Consider the following 18,556-nt stretch of genomic DNA (forward strand, 5'->3'; position numbering starts at 1 on the left):
CACAGCCTCGACCTGCTGGGCTCCGGTGATCCTTCCGCCTCAGCCTTCCAAGTAGCTGGAACTATAGGCGTGTGCTACCACACCCAGCTAATTTTTTGATTTATTGTAGAGATGAGGTCTCACCAAGTTGCCCAGGCGGGTCTCAAACTCGCAGGCTCAGGCAATTCACTCACACCTCAGCCTCCCAAAAGCACGGGATTACAGGCTGAGCCACCGAGCCCGGCTTAAAATAAATATTTTAAATGATTAAGAACCGAAGAAGCTTTAAAAATGTGAGAAAGGAACAACATTCTATGTAAAAAGAAAAAAGAGGAATCTGGAATATCTTGCTATGGTAGACAAAATTCTAAAGACACATTCCCCTCAGGTTTTCTGTCACTTGAGTATTCCAATGAAACACTAATCTAGAAACTTCTGTGAAGAGACTTGCACATTGAATTACAGTTAGTGGTTAGCTGATTTTTAAATAAATTGGTTATCCTGGATTATCCAGGCAGACCCAGCATAATCATGTAAGCCTTTAAAAACAAGAGAAAGGTAAAAGAGTCAGTGGAAGATGATGCAGAAGAGAAAGCAAGAGAGATGTGGCTGAAGGAAAAGTCAGAGATTCTAAATTTGAGAAGGATTCAATTCACCTTTGCTGGAAGCATTCAAAGAATAACAGGGACATGTCAAAAGGACAGAGAGACAGCTAAAGGGGTCCTACTGGCTAAACTGTGAACAATTCAATCATCGCAATAAATCATGAGTAACAGATTATACTGATATAAACTGAAAGTCAGATGAGAAATGGAATGTTTACATTGTCTCATAATTTATTCCACAAAATAATTACTAATTATAAACAAAAACCTTTACACTGGGAAAGCCTGATTATTTGCCACTGATAATATGCAATGGAAAGATCACTTCTATAGTATTCTTGTCCTCAAAAACATAACAAGAATCTAATAATTTAAAAATTAATAAACAAGATCCAAAATAACTAGGCTTGTGATATCCAAAAATATACTGCTAAAACATGAACAGCATATGAAGGCTAGATGGTAGTCACAAAGCAATGTTAATTTCCTGTTCTTGATAGTTGCACTGATTTTGTAGAAAAAATGTCCTTGTTTGTAATGGTTTAGAAAATAAAGTTCTTTCTACTACACTTGATTTTTCCATGAGTTTGAGACTGTTTCAAAATAAAAATATTTTAAATGTGGAAAAAGAACTATACAAAGGAACAAACTACAAGAACTGAAAGAGCACAAGATTGTGGTCCCAGACAAACTAGGGACCACAAAGAATGTCTAAAACTGAAAAAACACTTTCACTAAAATTCTTCATCAACAATCAGATGAAACAAAAAGTTAAACAGAGCTAAAGAGATGATTAGAGAACAACAACAACAACAACAACAACAAAAATCTAAGGAAATAACTAGATATAGAACAGAGAAAAAGAAAAGAAAATTTTATAGAGAGGTTAAAGGGAATGAAGGGCTGAACTGGAGTTCAAATACATCTTACAAAAATTCCAGAAGACAGAATGGAAAAAACGGGAAGCAGTATTTTGAAATAATGGTTAAGACAATGTACAGAATTGACAAAAGCCATGTTTTCCCTCAATCTGGAAGTACAAAAAGTTCCAAGAAAAATTAAGTCACACATAGACATATCACAAAAACAAAGAAAAGCTGTTAAGTGAGTGAATGATGGGAGAACAGTCTGAAGGGTAGGCACACAAGTAAGGATGCAGAATTTTAAAAAGGGTTTGGGTTTGTTGGGTTGTTTTCAAGACGAAAGATAGTCGAGCACGATTAGACAGATGGAAAAAACAGAGATGAAAAAAAGAGGGTGAGAAAACTAAAATGACATGATCTTAAAAAGGCAGAAAAAGATGAAATTCAGAGCAAATGTAAAGGCTAGCCTTTAATCAGCAAGCAGGACTGGAAGGGAAAGAGTATGGATACAAATCAAGGTCTGCCCAAATGGGTTATAAGAAGATGAATTTTTTTTTTTTCCTGGCAAAAACATCTAATATCTTGGATATGGAGAAAAGGGAGGAGAGTATACAGAGTTTAAAAAGTATAATATACAGTCATGGCAAAAAGTAAAAGTTTCCTACAGAGGTATATTAACATTGCAAAGCAATTTAAAAGCCAGCTGTGATTGCTATGATCTATAATGATATGAATTTGTATGTTACGTGATTTTTTTTCTCTAGAAACAGTTCAAATGAAGTATAAAAATATGAGTCGTCAAGTTAATGTAGGAGAGTATTTCAACTAACAAGAGATGAGACACATCTAAATAAATATTGATCATAAGCCTAAATAAGAAGCATTATGAAATGTATGTATTACATAGTGACTGGATTTTTATATTTCCTTAGTTAAAAAATTAAATTAAAAGATTTAAAATGTAATTTAAAATTTAAAGGAAAGACTTAATAGGAGGAAAGTGCCAACTAAAATGAAGAACATAATTTTATCAGATATGGTGCTTTTAAGTAATCTGCCATTATTCATGTATATTTTTTGTATTTTAAATAACAACATAAAAGTAATGACCATATTAAATTTTAGAAAATGGAGTCAAGAAACAAAACTACTCCTGAATTATTATAATCACTATATTCATTTTGCCTATCACTTTAATCCATAATTATCCATTTATATTTCTGTCTCTTCCAATCTTTTTTCTTTGGCACTCTATAGCCTATTTCAATCCATGATCCCTCATCTTCCTCCCTGAGTCGAGGTCTCATTCTGTTGCCCAACTGGAGTGCAGTGGCACGATCATGGCTCACAGCATCTTCGACCTCCTAGGCTCAAGCAATTCTTCCGCCTCAGCCTCTCAAATAGCTGGGAGTACCAGCATGTTCTACCGCACCTGGCTACTTTTTTTTATTTTGCAGAGATGAGGTCTTACTACATTGCATAGCCTGGCCTCAAACTTCTGGGCTCAAGCAATCCCTGCCTTGGCTTCCCAAGGTGCTGAGATATCATAGATGTGAGCCACTGTTCCTAACCAATCCCCTATCTGTTTCAAGGAAATTTACCTCCATTAATTATTTGAATTATTTCCTTCTTTCCATTTTATTTATTTTTCTTTCTCTTTCTGGGGCTCCTGTTAACTGAATTCCACTTCTATCGTTCATATAACATACATCCTATTTTACACACACACAGTCTTGGCCCCTTCCTTCTTTCTAGGGGATTTTCTTCATCTCACTTACCCATTAATTATTAATTATTTTCCCCTTGGCTATATCCATGGCACATTATCATATTTATGGTGTTGACTTTGACTATTACATATAAAATGTCTACTTGGTGCTTTTTAATATTTTGTTTCAAATGACTACTATCTTTCTTCATGTCTTTATATTATATTGTTATGCTGATTTGTTTTCTGTCTATAATTCCTTCATGACTAATCTGGATCAACTAATCAGATTTTATATTATTGCCCATATGAATTAAAATTTGTTGGTTTCCTAAGTCAGAAAAAAAAAACTTCTGATATAAGGTTTCTTATAAGAGATACACATTTAAAATAAAAATATTAGGTGCCACCAGTTCTTCGGTACTATATGTCTCATCAATCTCACTCCCAGGATCCTCATTCAGGTCCTCAATAAATTTGGTTATTGTCACTGTACACAGCCTGTGTATTCTCATGTCTGTGCCACTGCTTGCATTAACTGTATACCTGAGATTGGGAATCTAGCTCTGATCCCTATCTCCAAATAACTAAAGTTTACACATTCTTTAAGCATCAGGCCAAATGTGACATTTTCTGAACATCTCATTACCTCAACTGAAAGTAATTTTTACTGACTTTGAACGCATACTGACCAGCAAAGAAGCTATAACTATATCCATTAAAACTGTCATTTATATACATATTTGTCTTCTTTTTAGACTCTGTTCTTAAAGGCAGGACCCATTTACAGTATACGTATTTCCCCAAAGCTACTAATCAGGATCTTACATATAGTCATATACAAATAATTTAACATATACTTGTCAAACAAAAAAAAAACCAGGACAGTCTTAAGAAGGAAAGTTCCATTTTGAAGGTACTCAAAGCCTGCAAGATTAATTTTACCAGTATATAAAAATCGAGGGCTTTTTTTTAAGGGAGGAAAAGGAATGTAGACATATACATTAATTGGGTAAGAGTAGTAGATTGCATTCTCTAGGTCAAAATACACATACTCACTCTGAACTGATCCAGAGTATTTGAGAGATATATTAAGGAAATGGAGAATTATTATAAGTTGCGGAATATGGTCTCAGATTCTTCCTTCTCTCAGTGCAAGAAAGAGACATATATAAAGACATATGTATAAAGTAGTCTTAAAAATTAGACACAGGCACACAAACCCTTACAAGCAAATAGTTTTAGGAAAAATTAAAAACCATGTTTTAAGCAATAAGACAAATCCAAACAGTACAATAAGAACATAATATAGTTCATCCCACCTACTATCCAAGATTACGGATAATTCCTTTCAGGCATCATTTTTTGTGTGTGTGACTACAGATTCCTAATTTTGCTTTATATGGGAAGCTTTCCAAGCTACATTAGAATTAATTTAACACTACTACGTGTAGAACCATGTTTGAATTTGGGTACATACCTATGAATTTAAGTTCCTGCTTTGTTAGTGCAGAACTGTCATCTCTGTCTGAAGAAAAGACACACTTTAATTTCAGATTTTTAATCACCAGTTCCTAAAAACTATCACGATAGACAAGTTGAGAAACTTAAGACAGTATGGGAGGAAAAATTAATAGGGTGAAAGTCACCCAAAAACCTACGTACACTTCAAAACTCATACAGCAACACTCTAAATAGATAACTCATGACACTACCACTTAATAAATTTTAAAATAATTCTTTACTTTTTCTCCCCAGTGGCTGACTCACCAACCAAATGTGTGTATGAATTAAGAATCTTTGAAGCTTAGTTTCCAGAAACCAATAGTAACAAAATAGTTGGATGTTTTGATATATTAAAAAAAAACTGTAGTACTGTCTTATCTATAATATATGTCTTATACACTACATATTAGTAAAGCTATATAGTATTAGCCAAATTCTTTCTTACACAGGCTTAATCATAACCCTGCCTGTAACTTCATACCATTTCATCATATGCTCTGTCTCCCTTAAACCCATCTGAGTTCCTTACCATTTCCCTGGTTCAAGATAGGGATTCTAAGTTCTAGCATTACTTTCCTTCTGCTGCCTTTCTCTGGAGTTTCATTTCAATCATCATCAATGTTCTCTGCAGTCTCTCACTATGCCCAAGGTTTACTTTCCTTCCTCCCTCCCTGCCACCACTTAATTGTCCTTTACCAAGTGATTCACAGTTTGTATATGTTAGAAAAAACTTTTTAGTAGTATTTGTTATATCCTGGAATGTGACCGTTTACTATATAAGCATAAAGAACACACCAAATAATCAAGCAAAAAAAAAATCTGTTGTAAAAATAAAATTAAATCTAGAATGATCTAGATCAATGATGCTCGATCTCCACACTGTTCACAGTGACAACTCATCCCATCGGTAACATCTCATTACACACAGTGACTCCCAATGACACAGGCTGTGAAATACTTCTATGTTTGAAGCTTATCATCCCTTTTCTTGGATTCCTGCCCATTTAATGCTCCTTGAAATAAAAAGAGGGCACATGTAAAGAACAACGACCCAGTTGATCCTACAAACTAGTCTGATAAGTCAAGTAGAATCCTATTCTTTTAAAAATTTTCTGTACTTGTAGGAGTCTCACTATGTGCCCAGGCTGTTCTCAAATTCCTGCCCTCAAGTGATCCCCCCCCATCTCAGTCTCCCAAACTGTAGGGAATTACAGATGTGAGCCACGGCACCCAGTCAGAATTCTATTCTTGAGGGAGAATATGCACCTCTAAAACCAATGTGCATTCATACTTGTGTTCATCCTTTAAAACATATATATGTCTGTGTGTGTGAATATATATATACACATACATGCAATTATTCATTAATATCCATTATATATGTACATATACACATATACATAAATACACACACACGTATAATACATTGACTAGCATTACCTCCTCTATCAAATGAGATTTAGTGAGCATAGTTGTAGCAAACCACAAATGTCATAGTTTAAGGAAATTGAAAAGTAGGACACAGAAATCATTTAGCAATATACTGCTGTGAAAATAGATCTAGGTTCTTTAGCTACTTTAACCTACCATTTCAAAATTATATTAAAGTAAGGCTGGGTGTGGTGGCTCTTGCCTGTAATCTCAGCACTCCAAGAGGCTGAAGGAGGAGGATCACTTGAGGTCAGAAGTTCACAGCTGCAGTGAGCTATGATCATATCACTGAACTCCAGCCAGGGCAACAGAGCAAGACCCCATCTTATAAAAAGGAAAAGTGAGGCTGGGCATGGTGGCTCATGCCTGTAATTCCAGTACTTTGGAAGCCTGAAGAAGGAGGATTTCTTGAGGCCAAGAATTACAGATCAGCCTGGGTAACACAACAAGACTTATCTCATAAATAAATAAATCAATAAATGTGAGAGGCCAAGGTAACATGGCAAGATCTTGTCTCATGAATGAATGAATGAATGAATGAATGTGAGAGGTCAAGGTAACACAGCAAGACCTTGTCTCAGGAATGAATGAATGAATGTGACAGAGGCCAAGACAAACTATTGAAACAATTATATTGCTGCAGCAAAGAACCAAGTGACTATGCTGAAAGAAACTAAACTGTCTAATATAAAGTTTGATTCCCCCCCAAAATGAACATATTACCAAGAATATGTAAAACTTATTCAAAGACCGTGTAGCAATTGACAACAATTCATTCAACATTAATAGAGAGTCTATCAGATGAGCCAACTAGTGATGAAACCCACCTTCTTCCCTAAAAGAGTTTATAGTCTAGTTAATAAAAAAAGTATAAATAGGCTGGGCTCAGTGGCTCGGTCTGTAATCCCAGCAGTTTGGGAGGCCGAGGTGAGTGGATTGCCTGAGCCTGCAGGTTCGAGATCCGCCTGGGCAACTTGGTGAGACCTCATCTCTACAATAAAATCAAAAAATTAGCTGGGAGTGGCAGCGTGCACTTGTAGTTCCAGCTACTTGGAAGGCTGAGGTGGAAGGATCGCTGGAGCCCAGCAGGTCGAGGCTGCAGTGGCCGGGAGGGGCCACTACACTCCAGTCTGGGTGACAGAGTGAGACTCCAACTCAAAAAAAAAAAGTGTACATAAATTATTAAATAACTTACACAGCACCTACAGCAAAATCATTTCTGAGACAGGAAAATGAAAATCAGAATGATGATATGCTGGTTTACTGTAAAATGAAATTATAACCTTTCTATATATATTACTTGTTTCATCATATTATAAGCATTTAAACTGTATCTATATTAAGTAAAACAAAGAAGTTAAACTTACAGTTTATTAGGATTATGAAGTCTGAATTATCTTACTTCCAAGGCATCATCACAAAACTAAACATTATGAAATGCAAGGCACTTTGCTTTAAAGAGATAGATTTAAAGTTAATCCTCCATATAGTGTTCTTTAAAATAGTTAAGTGACTGCTTTACCTTTCCAATCTGCCTTTAAAGTTTCCAAAATTTTCTAAAAGATTTTGACTTTATATAATCCCTCTTAACTTTTCTTTTCTTTTTCCTTTATTGAAACTATAATTTTAATATGATTTAAGTTTCCTAAATTTCTCTGATCATATATAATTTATCCTATTGGCCCTAATTTGTTTGTTTTAGATTGATAAAGTATTGTGCTCAAAGTATTTCTCTTTGTATCAATGTTATTCTTAATTCCTTACCTGAAAACACCAATTTCAAAAGTTTATGAAATACTTCTCACACACCCAAAAGAACAACATCATTAAGTCCTAAGATTCTCTCTGAGAAACAACAAATTAAGACATATGCTTAAAACTCAATGTCTACTACTATTAATATATTATATTTCTTTGATCCTAACACCTTCATTATTTTTTTCAGAGCAAGTTTCAGTGAAGTAATACATTTCAATTTTAAAAAGTTTTATGTTAAACATTTTTAAAAGCATCAGATACTAGAGAGCAAATGATAAAAATAATCCAGAATCTAAACTGTTTACTAGGAAAGATTTCTTTTTTTAGGTTTCTCAAGCATGAGATAAACATGAATAAGATATAGAACAAAGAAACAAAACAATTGTCTGGAGGAATGAAAGAGATAGATTGGAGTTAGTATTAGAACACCATGCACAAAAACATAAAAGTATTAAAAACATAGGTAGTGCCAGGTGCAGTGGCGCACGCCTATACCAGCATTTTGGCAGGTCAAGGTAAGAAGATTGCCTGAGCCCACAAGCTCGAGACTAGCCTGGGTGATACTTCATCTCTACAATATATCAAAAAATTAGCCAGGTGTGGTGGCATGTGCCTGTAATTCCAGCTACTTGGAAGGCTGAGGCAGAAGGATCACCTGAGCCCAGCATATCGAGGGTGTGGTGGCCGTGAGCATGCCACTGTACTCCAGCCTGGGCAACAGAGTGAGACTCCAACTCATAAACAAAAAAACCCCCACAGAAGTAGAGTTAATAATTCTATCAAAAAGAGTCAGAAAAAACTTTGCAGAAAAAAAAAACTATGCTTAGTTTTAACTACTTTTGCTAGAAAAAGTTAGAAGTCCACACCAACAAATACAAGCAAGACTTTGCACAGACTCATACAGTACACCTCAGGAAAATATCAGTAGCTTACACTGACACACCATAAAGTTGAGGAGAAGAAGAGATGAGACTGGAGTGTCAGACAAGAACAAGATTATGAAAAACACGATTTGCCATGCTAAGGAGTATAAATTCCATCCCAAAAGTACCAGAAAAGTATCTAAGTAAGACAGTGTAACCTGGTCTGACTTGCATGTTAGATACATCATTGCTTCCAAAAGCATCTACTGAATGAACTTGATAACGAAATGAAGGATATGGGATAGCTGAGAGTTCAGATGACAATGCTAGGACTTAACCAAGCAGAGGCAGTGGAAATACAAAAGAAAAGAAAGTTGAACTGATGAACAATAAGAAAAACATTTTTTTTTCAGTCTCCCAAAGTGCTGGAATGGCAGGCATGAGCCACTGCACCCAGCCTACTATCTCCCTTTTAAAGATCACACAGTCTAAACTTAAATATGAATTGTTCCTTCACCTTCCTCCATACAAACATAGAAACAGTTCATCTACAACCAAGTTCAGAAACTCAAACACATACACAAACAAAATAAAAATAAAACTTAAAAAAAAACCAATGACCAAAAAAATGAGAGGGGCAAGTTTAGGCTAACTAACTTCCTAGCATATGTCTGTTTTAGTTGGCTGAGTACCATACAGAGATAAGGAACAAAAGAGGGAAAGCAAACTTAGTTTGGGAATATAAGAAGCGAAGCTTATTAGGTTTATGGAAATATGAGTTTGGGAGTTGGAAGAAAAGTCTCAATTGGAGGAATGGATTTGGAAACCTAATGAGTATAGGTGAAGTTGAAAATATAGGCTTGAATATTTTTCAAGTGAGTAGGTGTAAGATAAAAAGTAACAGAGAAGAGAAAATACTGGGGGGGGGGAACAATTAAGAACTCATCAAAGAAATCACAAAAGATACTCATGTAATCTCAGAAAGAAATATGTATCTATAAAGGACTACTTTCAGAAAGACGATCTCAAATCAATAATCTTACCTGCCACTTATAGAAACTGGAAAAGAGCAAATTAACCCAAAGTCAGCAGAAGAAAAAATAATAAATGTTAGAGCAGAGACAAACAGAAAAGAGAATACAAAAACAATATAGAAAGTGACCAAAATCAAAAGTTGGTTCTTTGAAAGATCAGCAAAATTGAAAAACCTTCAGCTAGACTGATAAAAAAAAGACCACATTACTAAGATCAAGAAAAAAATGGGATTACTACTCACTTTATCAAAAGAAAAAGGATAAGAGAATACTATGAATATGTCAACTAACTAGATAGAATATATGAAATTCTGATAAATGTATTACAGCTACCAAAACTGACACAAGAAGAAATAGAAAACAAAATCTGAATAGCTCTAAAACAAGTAAAGAGATTGAGTCAGTAATAAAATTTCCTAATCTTGATAAAGCACATCTAATGAAAAAACCATAACTAACATTATACTTAAGAGTAAAAGACCGAAAGCTTCCTCCCATAGCATAAGGAACAAAACAAGGATGCATACTGTTGTCAATTCCAGTCAACAAAGTACTGGAGCTGGAAGGAAGAGGAAATGGGGAGTTGTTGTCTAATGACTACAAAGCTTCAGTTTTGAAAAATGAAAAAGTTCTGGCAACTAGTTATACAACAGTGTGAATATACTGAACACTACTGAACTTTTAAAAATTATGCATTATGTGCATTTTGCCACATTTTTTTTAAGGCTAACACTTGAAAAGAAGATAGAACACAACGCAAATTTTTCCAACCTAAGTCTAGGGGACACTCTCCCTCAACTGTCCACAAGCTAAACATCACTCACTAGGTGTAATTCTACACTTGTCTTTGCAATAAAAAAGGTAAATCCATTACTTATTTTTTTTCTCTATATTGTGTGACCAAGAAAACACAAGCATCTTCTTGTAAATCTCTCCAAACATTAAAGAAAACTCATTTTTTATGACATTAATCCCATGACACTAATTTATTCAATTATAAAGTGAATATGTCAGAGGATACAACTGTTCCATAAAATTAATACAACCCAGAACTTTGTCAGTTAATAATGGTATCAAAGGATTTATACGGCAGTTCATTCACAATTACCCCCATTATATCCTTTTTACCCAAGTATGCTTTTTAAAAATGTTCAGGATGTCTTCAAATTCCAATATTCCAAGAATGAAAGAACAAGTATACATTTACCTATGCAAAGTGAAAAAGGTATTAAACTTTAGCTTGTATACTTCTCTGTTAAAGAATGGGAACATGTTTAGTTTATTCTCAAGAAAACTTCCAATTCCTTTTCCCTCTGGATCCTAATGTTCAGAAATTCGTTATCAAGAGTATTCATTATCTAAGTAGCTGCAGGTACAGGTCGCATAGCGAACCAAGAATTATACATAAATGTGCTAATTAATAAAATTATCATTTATAGAATGAGCTTTCCACCCTGACTACGCCACCATAAAAGCAACACAGTTGTCTATGCCTGCGCACATCTGACAATAAAATCCAAATACAATGCAAGTCAACTGCAAGTTAAATGACATTAGCAAAATAAGCAGGATTTCATAAAGTTAATGAAAATATATTGGAAAACTGCTTGGAAGCCATTCTTGAACAAATGTATTAGATCACTAAACTCAAAAGAGAGTTTTTGAACATCAAAGGATTAACAAAGGTTCTCAGAGAAACTGAAAAAACTCTCAAACATTTTTGCAAAAATATTATAATTACATTGCAAAAATGAAAAAGTACTGCATTAGCCTTATATGTTGATTTCAGAATCCAACCATGCAAATCCACTGTAAAAACCTGGTCCCAAACTAAATGCAATTTAAAAGGTGATCTTCCATTTCTCTACTGTGTGAAATACAAGGGTAAAATAATATCTTCTATACATTAATAAACCCAGTTTCTAAAAAATAAAATTCACATTCCAAGTTACAATTAGAGGCAGCAAATTCCTAATGTAGGTACCAATTACTAACTGCATTGGCAAGAGAGAGCTCAAAAAAACTAGAACTATTTGAAAAAACAGAGACTTAGAACAACACTATTATCATTTTGCCTCACAAAGAAATGATAAAAGTCAAACTGATGAACGATACTGTCTATCATCCTACTATAGGCAATCTACAAAAATTTTCACTAAGGTACTGAACAACTGCAGCACTGGATTTCACCTAATCAACAGAACATGCTAGCTTTCAATCAGGATTACCTATAAAAGGCACCCTTTGTGATAAATGAACCAACAGAGAAGATTCTAATAAAACTTACCATTGTGTATTGCATTCAGCAACTCTGAGAACGCTTTTAAGTAAGGAAAAAAGGACTTCAGGTTAAGATCATTCTCAAACATATACAAAAACATACATAGGCATAGACTGAATTAATATAATACAATTTCAGTAAGTCTATCATTTATCATTTTTCGAATCATTAAAACTGCAACCTCAGCTCAGTTTTAACATAGTATAAATTTCGAAATACTGTAATTCCATTTGCCAACATATTGCCTAACTCAATTGTGATAATACGTTAGATATTTTGTCATAATGACAATAATGTCCTTAATAATAAATATATAATTAGAATCACTTTAAAAAGATGTTTAGTAGTCTATGTAATGTCTTGCTAAAAGTGGCTATAGGATGCAATTCTGTATAGTAAATCTATCTTAGGACAGACTCAACAATATCTATTATAAAGAAAAACTTTATTATATCACCTAGCCACATTCTTATTTCCTGGACTTCAGTATAAGAAAGTATCAACATATGTAGAAGTCTAAACAAGAAAGCCAACTAATGCCAATATACAAATACTTTAAAATTATGTTAACTTTAATAAAAAACAAAATACTAAAAAATATTACTTCATCAAGAAGCAGAACTCTCCATTCAGGAATGGAAATACCATACTAATAGGCCAGCAATAATTACAATTTGCTCACAATCTGACTGTAATATAGATCTTGAGCACAAGACATAAAGCAGTATGTTAAGATATCTTTGTAGAAGAAATCTATTCCATTAATAAATAATTGCATTTTAGAAAATAAAAATTGAGAGGTTCAGAGGTGACATGACATACTACAAAAAGCACCAGAGTAGAAGTCAAAAGGCCCAGATTATCAACCCAGTTCTACAACTTACTCGTTGTTGGACAAGCTCCATCGTGCCGATACTGCATGGAAATTTCTGTTGGGAGGGATAAAATAGGAAATCAGTCAAGAAGGTGTCAGTGACTCATGAATAAAAAAACAAACAGACCAGAAAAATGAGGGAAAATCTACCTAAAAGTCTAGCTGAGTAGGCCAACTAGAACTGTAGGAATAAAAATTATAAGCTACTAAATGTGAAGAAATTCTCACAAATCTTAATTGGATAGTGTGGAATGTACGTGTGTGCACAAAAAGTGAGGAAAAGACCTAAGGCTTACAAATGAATCTGCATAACAAATATCTGAGAATAAATTACTAAGAGCAAGTATGTCAGCAATGTGATAATAATAACATGCTTTATATAATTCATTAGATGGAAAAAGTCATCAAAAACATTTGAATACTGTTGTCATTTAAAAATTACAATTTAAGTATAATAATTATTTAGTTGCTAGGTTAACATAAGTTACATTATGACTTACATAATGGTATAAAACTCAGCTATACTCAGCTTACTTTCTGGTACCTTTCATTTTTGAGAAAGACAACAAAGGAGTATTACTTTTACTCTTTTATTTCACCCAAACGAGGAGAACAAGCAGAGGGGTGCAGAGAACATGGCAATAAAACACTACTAAGCAAAAGCTGCTCAGAATATGGGAAATAAATTTTCATATGGCATTTTTTGGAAATAATAATTAATAAAACTAGGACTAAGGCTATGACTCAAAGGATCTGACTTGCTAATCCTGGAAACAACTGGTATTCCCTTGTAACTAACACTACTGGCAAAAGTTTTTAAGAGGAGGACTACTTGGGAATTCCCTGGATCTTATTTAACCAAAAACATGGCACCTAGGAATCATATATAAAACAGAGCCTCCCAGGAAATCATCGCTCACTCACACATGTTCTTCAAAAGTCTAGTCTGATTATGGGCCCACCCTGAGCAACTTGAGCGGTGAAGAAAGGCAAAACAACATAGAACAAGCCATCATTCAATTACAGAGCACTGTAATGCTAATAAATAACTTTATATTAGATGTTGTTTAAAAAAAATAAAACATTTAGTTCACTTTACAATAATAATCTAGAAACAATGAATGCTCTGTTGTAAGTCCTTTCCAGATGACACTTGAAAATGAGACATGGTGGGGAATTCTCCACCTTAATGTCTTATTACAAATCTAATACAAATGAGACTTTAAAAGAAAGGTACTGAAGAAAGCGACATAGTGCACTGCAGAGAAATGGTAGTTGTATGGAATGGTGCTGAAAATAATCAAGAACCCTCATACAACCAAAAGCGTTAAAAAAAGAAAAGCAGAAAAGTTTGCTTAATGGGAAAAAATTTTGAAAAATGGCTATTCTGGCTTTTAACCCAGCACCTTTGCATAAAGACTGTCACAATAAAAGGTCAGCAAATACTCAAATCATAAAAAACCAAAACAAAATCAGAGGACTTTTCAAGAAAACAGTCAAAGGTATATCCTGGTAACAACAGTATATAATGATCTACACAATTTTCATTTATGACCCAATTTAATCAACATATATAAAATCATGATCCTGAGTCATTAAGATAGAGTTAAATTATACTCACTAGTTGTACCTATTCCTTAGCCTAAAATGCCTTGTTAGTAACTCTACTGTTGAGAGTTTATTGGATTAATATTTATATCTTTATGACCCCCTTATTTGTTTAGAGAATCACTGTCTATTTATTCCTAATAAAAACATTTTAACAGGGAAACACTCCTCAGTTTCATTTTATCAACCTAAAAAGGTATAACATAAATAGGGATATGTCTAGTAAGAACTCTTTGATTAGCCGGGTGTGGTGGCATATGTCTGTATTCCAGCTACTTGGAAGACTGAAGCGGAAGGACAGACTAAGCCCAGCAGGTGAAGGCTGCAGTGGCCATTGAGTGTGTCACTATACTTCAGCCTGGGTAACAGAGTAACACTCCAACTCAGAAAAAAAACAAAAACAGAACTCTTTGATAGTGAAAAAGGCTCAAAAAAATTTTCATAATCTTCATATTTCAGTAGAGGCCAAAAAAAACTTCTCTTGAAGTGCTGCATACATATTAACAACTTGTCTTTATGAAATAAATGACAATCAAAGGAGTGCCTTTCTAAATGTAACACTTGTCACTGCTAAAACATTTCGGCATAGAAATCTATTCAAGTATCTTCTTAGAAAGGTATGTAAAAACTAGAGTAGAATTTTTTTTTTTTAAATGAAGGCCCATATACAGGTGGAGTAGCCCTAATCTGAAAATCCAAAATCCAATGTGCTCCAAAATCCAAAACATTTTGAGCACTCAAAGGAAATGTTCATTGGAGCATTTGGAATTCTTGTATCAGGAATGCTCAATTAATCAGTATTGTAATGAAATAATGCAAATATTCCAAAATTCAAAAAAAATCTGAAATCCAAAACATTTATGTAATCAAGCATTTTTGCATAAAGGATACTCAATCAGCACTTGGAAAGGACATAGTATGCTTCAAGAAACGAAGATAATCTAAACTATTAACCCCTTGTCATTGAATAAATATCACATTTTTCTCAAAGAAAATAATATGTTGCTTTTAGTGAAGAAAGTGTTGCCAATTTTTACTTCAGTAAAATCATGAATTCTTATAAATGCGGTGAAGATAAGCAGGAAAGAAGACAAGGACAGGTACAGTATGACAGCTGTCCCAAACACTGTACAAATGTTCAATGTTTTTTTTAAAAAAAACCCACCACCTAATTGCTCAAATCCCAAAAGAATATACATAGGAAAGATTCAGGCAAAAGCTTACTATAATTTATAAGCCCCAAACTTATAACTCTTAGTAATCACTTAAAACGAGGCGAGTGCATTGCCTGAGCCCGCGGGTTCGAGACCCACCTGGGCAGCGAGATCTCATCTCTACAATAAATCAAAAAAATCAGCCAGGCGTGGTAGCACACGCCTGTAATTCTGGCTACTTGGAAGGCTGAGGCGGAAGGGTCGCCGGAGTTCAGCAGGTCGAGGCTGCGGTGGCCGGGAGCAGCCACTGCACTCCAGTCTGGGCGACAGAGTGAGACTCCAACTCAAAAAAAAACAAAACAAAACACACACACACTCATTTTCCACTTTGTACAAGTCACTATAAAACCTGTAGGTCATTTACCAGGATATACTTCAACCTATAATTGACATTTTACAACCTGAACCCTGAATCAAAGAATTTATAGGGGTTTTATCTTCTATTCTGATTCATCTAGGGTTCCTAGAATAAATTCAATCTATTACAATTTGAATGTCATGAGAGAATATTGATTATTGTTAAAATTGATGGTTTTAACTAAGAATTAAAAAAGAAGAGTATCGTTAGAACCTGATCCTACTTCTGTATTATATCCTACTTGTGTAAAAGAGGAGAAATAGTAATAGTAACAACAAGGACAGCTGTCCTATTTCACAAGGGTTTTCCAAGGCTCAAATGAGACAGTAACTAAAGAGTTCTTTAGAAACAGTTAAGAGTACTCAAATACAGCAATTATATTATCATTACTATAAAATGAATGAGGCAATGTTTTTTGTTATTTAATAATGGCAAATGGCCAAAATTAAATCTAGAATGCTCATTCTAAGAGAAAGGCCATTAACCTATCAGTCTGATTTTTTCAGTCTGGCATTTAACTCTCCAAGAATCCATTCAACCCTATCAACATTTCTTCCACTATACCACAGACACAAGAAGTCTCCTGTTTCCATTAGGCTTTTCCTCCAAATATATATTTACTTTCTTCTTTGGCAATACTGTTGGTTCTCTTTTTCTGCCTACTCCAAAGTACAATTCAGTCTCTCCATGGTCTTTTCAAAATCCTCACTTTTCACCCTAATCTGGCAAGTAACACTATGTAAGATAATCTTACAGTTTGATTATAAACACTAGGAAGGCAAATACAAATTCACACAAGATGCTACTAACCACATGGCATGCACTAATAATTACTAATAACATTCATTCATTTTTTTCAAAAGATGTCTAGCATTTATTATGTTTAAAGTACTGTACTGGCAGTGAAGCTACAATGCTGAACAGGACAAACGTAGCCCTAACCTCAGGAGCTAGTATTACAGTAGATATTGCAGTCTAACATCATGACCAACAAGTGCTTAAAAAAGTCACCTTCACCATTACTAAATTATCAAACTGTCATTACAGAAAATCAATCTTTTGAAAACAGCACCATAAAAAACAATTTGTGATGATGTAGTACACAGTACAGTTGACCCTCCATATTCCATGGAGTTCCATGTCTGTGGATTCAACCAACCTCGGATACAAAATATTTGGAGGAAAAAACTGAGTCCACACTGACTGTGTACATAATTTTTTTTCCTGTCATTATTCCCTAAACAATGCATAATCACAACTATTTACATAGTGCTGATATTGTATCAGGTATTATGGGTAATTTAGAGATGATTTAAAGTATACAGGAGAATGTGCATAGGTTATATGCAAATACTGCAACATTTTACATCAGGAATGTGAGCATCTCGAACCTTGGTGTTCACAGAAGGTCCTGAAACTAATTCCCCCACAAACACCAGGGAAAACTGCAAACATTTCCTCCTTCCTATTTATTTATAGGAAAGCTTCTTGCTTTTACAATTACTAAATGATTTCTCAATTTAAAATTAGTCCAAAGTAAAAATTAACCTTTTCTTATCAGTAAGAAATACTATTGTTGAAACTTAAAATTATAAGTCAAATTTGCTCAGAGGTCCCTTTGCATAAAGTACAACTGAAATTATACTAGTGTGGTTTAGATCCAAGTCAGCAAATATCTGTTGAATTTTATAATTAAATGGCTCTAAATTCAGAGAAAATGTATACTTTCACCACTTAAGAGCTATGAGAATTGTCTGTTTAAGTTTCTTGTTCAATATAATGAGTAATAAAACATAATGCATCTTAAGCATCAAGTGCACTGCACTCTAGCCTGGGCAGCAGAGCAATGCAAGCAATGCTATCTCTAAAAAAGAAGAAAAGGCTGGGCTTAGTGGCTCAGCCTGTAATCACAGCACTTGAGAGGCGAGGTGAGTGAATTGCCTGAGCCCGCGGGTTCGAGGCCCACCCAGGCAACTTGGAGAGACCCCGTCTCTACAATAAATCAAAAATTAGCCGGGCGTGGTAGCATGCGCCTATAGTTCTGGATACTTGGAAGGCTGAGGCAGAAGGATCACTGGAGGCCAGCAAGATGAGGCCGAGAGCATGCCACTGCACTCTAGTCTAGGCGACACAGTGAGACTCCAACTCAATAAAAAAAAAAAAGAAGGAGAAATCTTAGTGTGATGTTGGATAAATTATTTTATGTCTCAAAGCCTTGGTTTTAGCAGCTGTAAAATGGGGACATTACTTTAACTAACTGTTGTTAAATGAGATAATACACAGTGTGTGGCACATACTAAGTGTTCATACTAAGTGTTCATCATCAGTTAGCAATTCTTTTTTTTTTTTTGGAGTTGGAGTCTCACTCTGTCGCCCAGATTGGAGTGCAGTGGCCGCTCCCAGCCACCACAGCCTCGACCTGCTGGGCTCTGGCGATCCTTCCCCCTCAGCCTTCCAAGTAGCTGGAACTACAG

The 18,556-nt window shown here is 34.6% G+C and overlaps 1 protein-coding gene across 1 annotated transcript in view; it reads right to left on the reverse strand.

Moving 5' to 3' along the window:
- LOC103262520 (protein AF-10) overlaps positions 1–18,556 on the reverse strand; it is a 128,380-nt gene that overhangs the window by 45,142 nt on the left and 64,682 nt on the right. The window contains exons 7-9 of the mRNA XM_021713420.1: positions 12,913–12,957; positions 12,035–12,067; positions 4,636–4,683 (exon numbers count right to left, since the gene is read on the reverse strand). Of these exons, the coding sequence (XP_021569095.1) occupies positions 4,636–4,683; positions 12,035–12,067; positions 12,913–12,957 (126 nt within the window). The remainder of the gene's footprint in view (positions 1–4,635; positions 4,684–12,034; positions 12,068–12,912; positions 12,958–18,556) is intronic.

Source organism: Carlito syrichta, unplaced genomic scaffold (genome assembly GCF_000164805.1).
Source record: "Carlito syrichta isolate Samal-C Ts95f unplaced genomic scaffold, Tarsius_syrichta-2.0.1 Scaffold304534, whole genome shotgun sequence".
Lineage (NCBI taxonomy): Eukaryota > Metazoa > Chordata > Mammalia > Primates > Tarsiidae > Carlito > Carlito syrichta.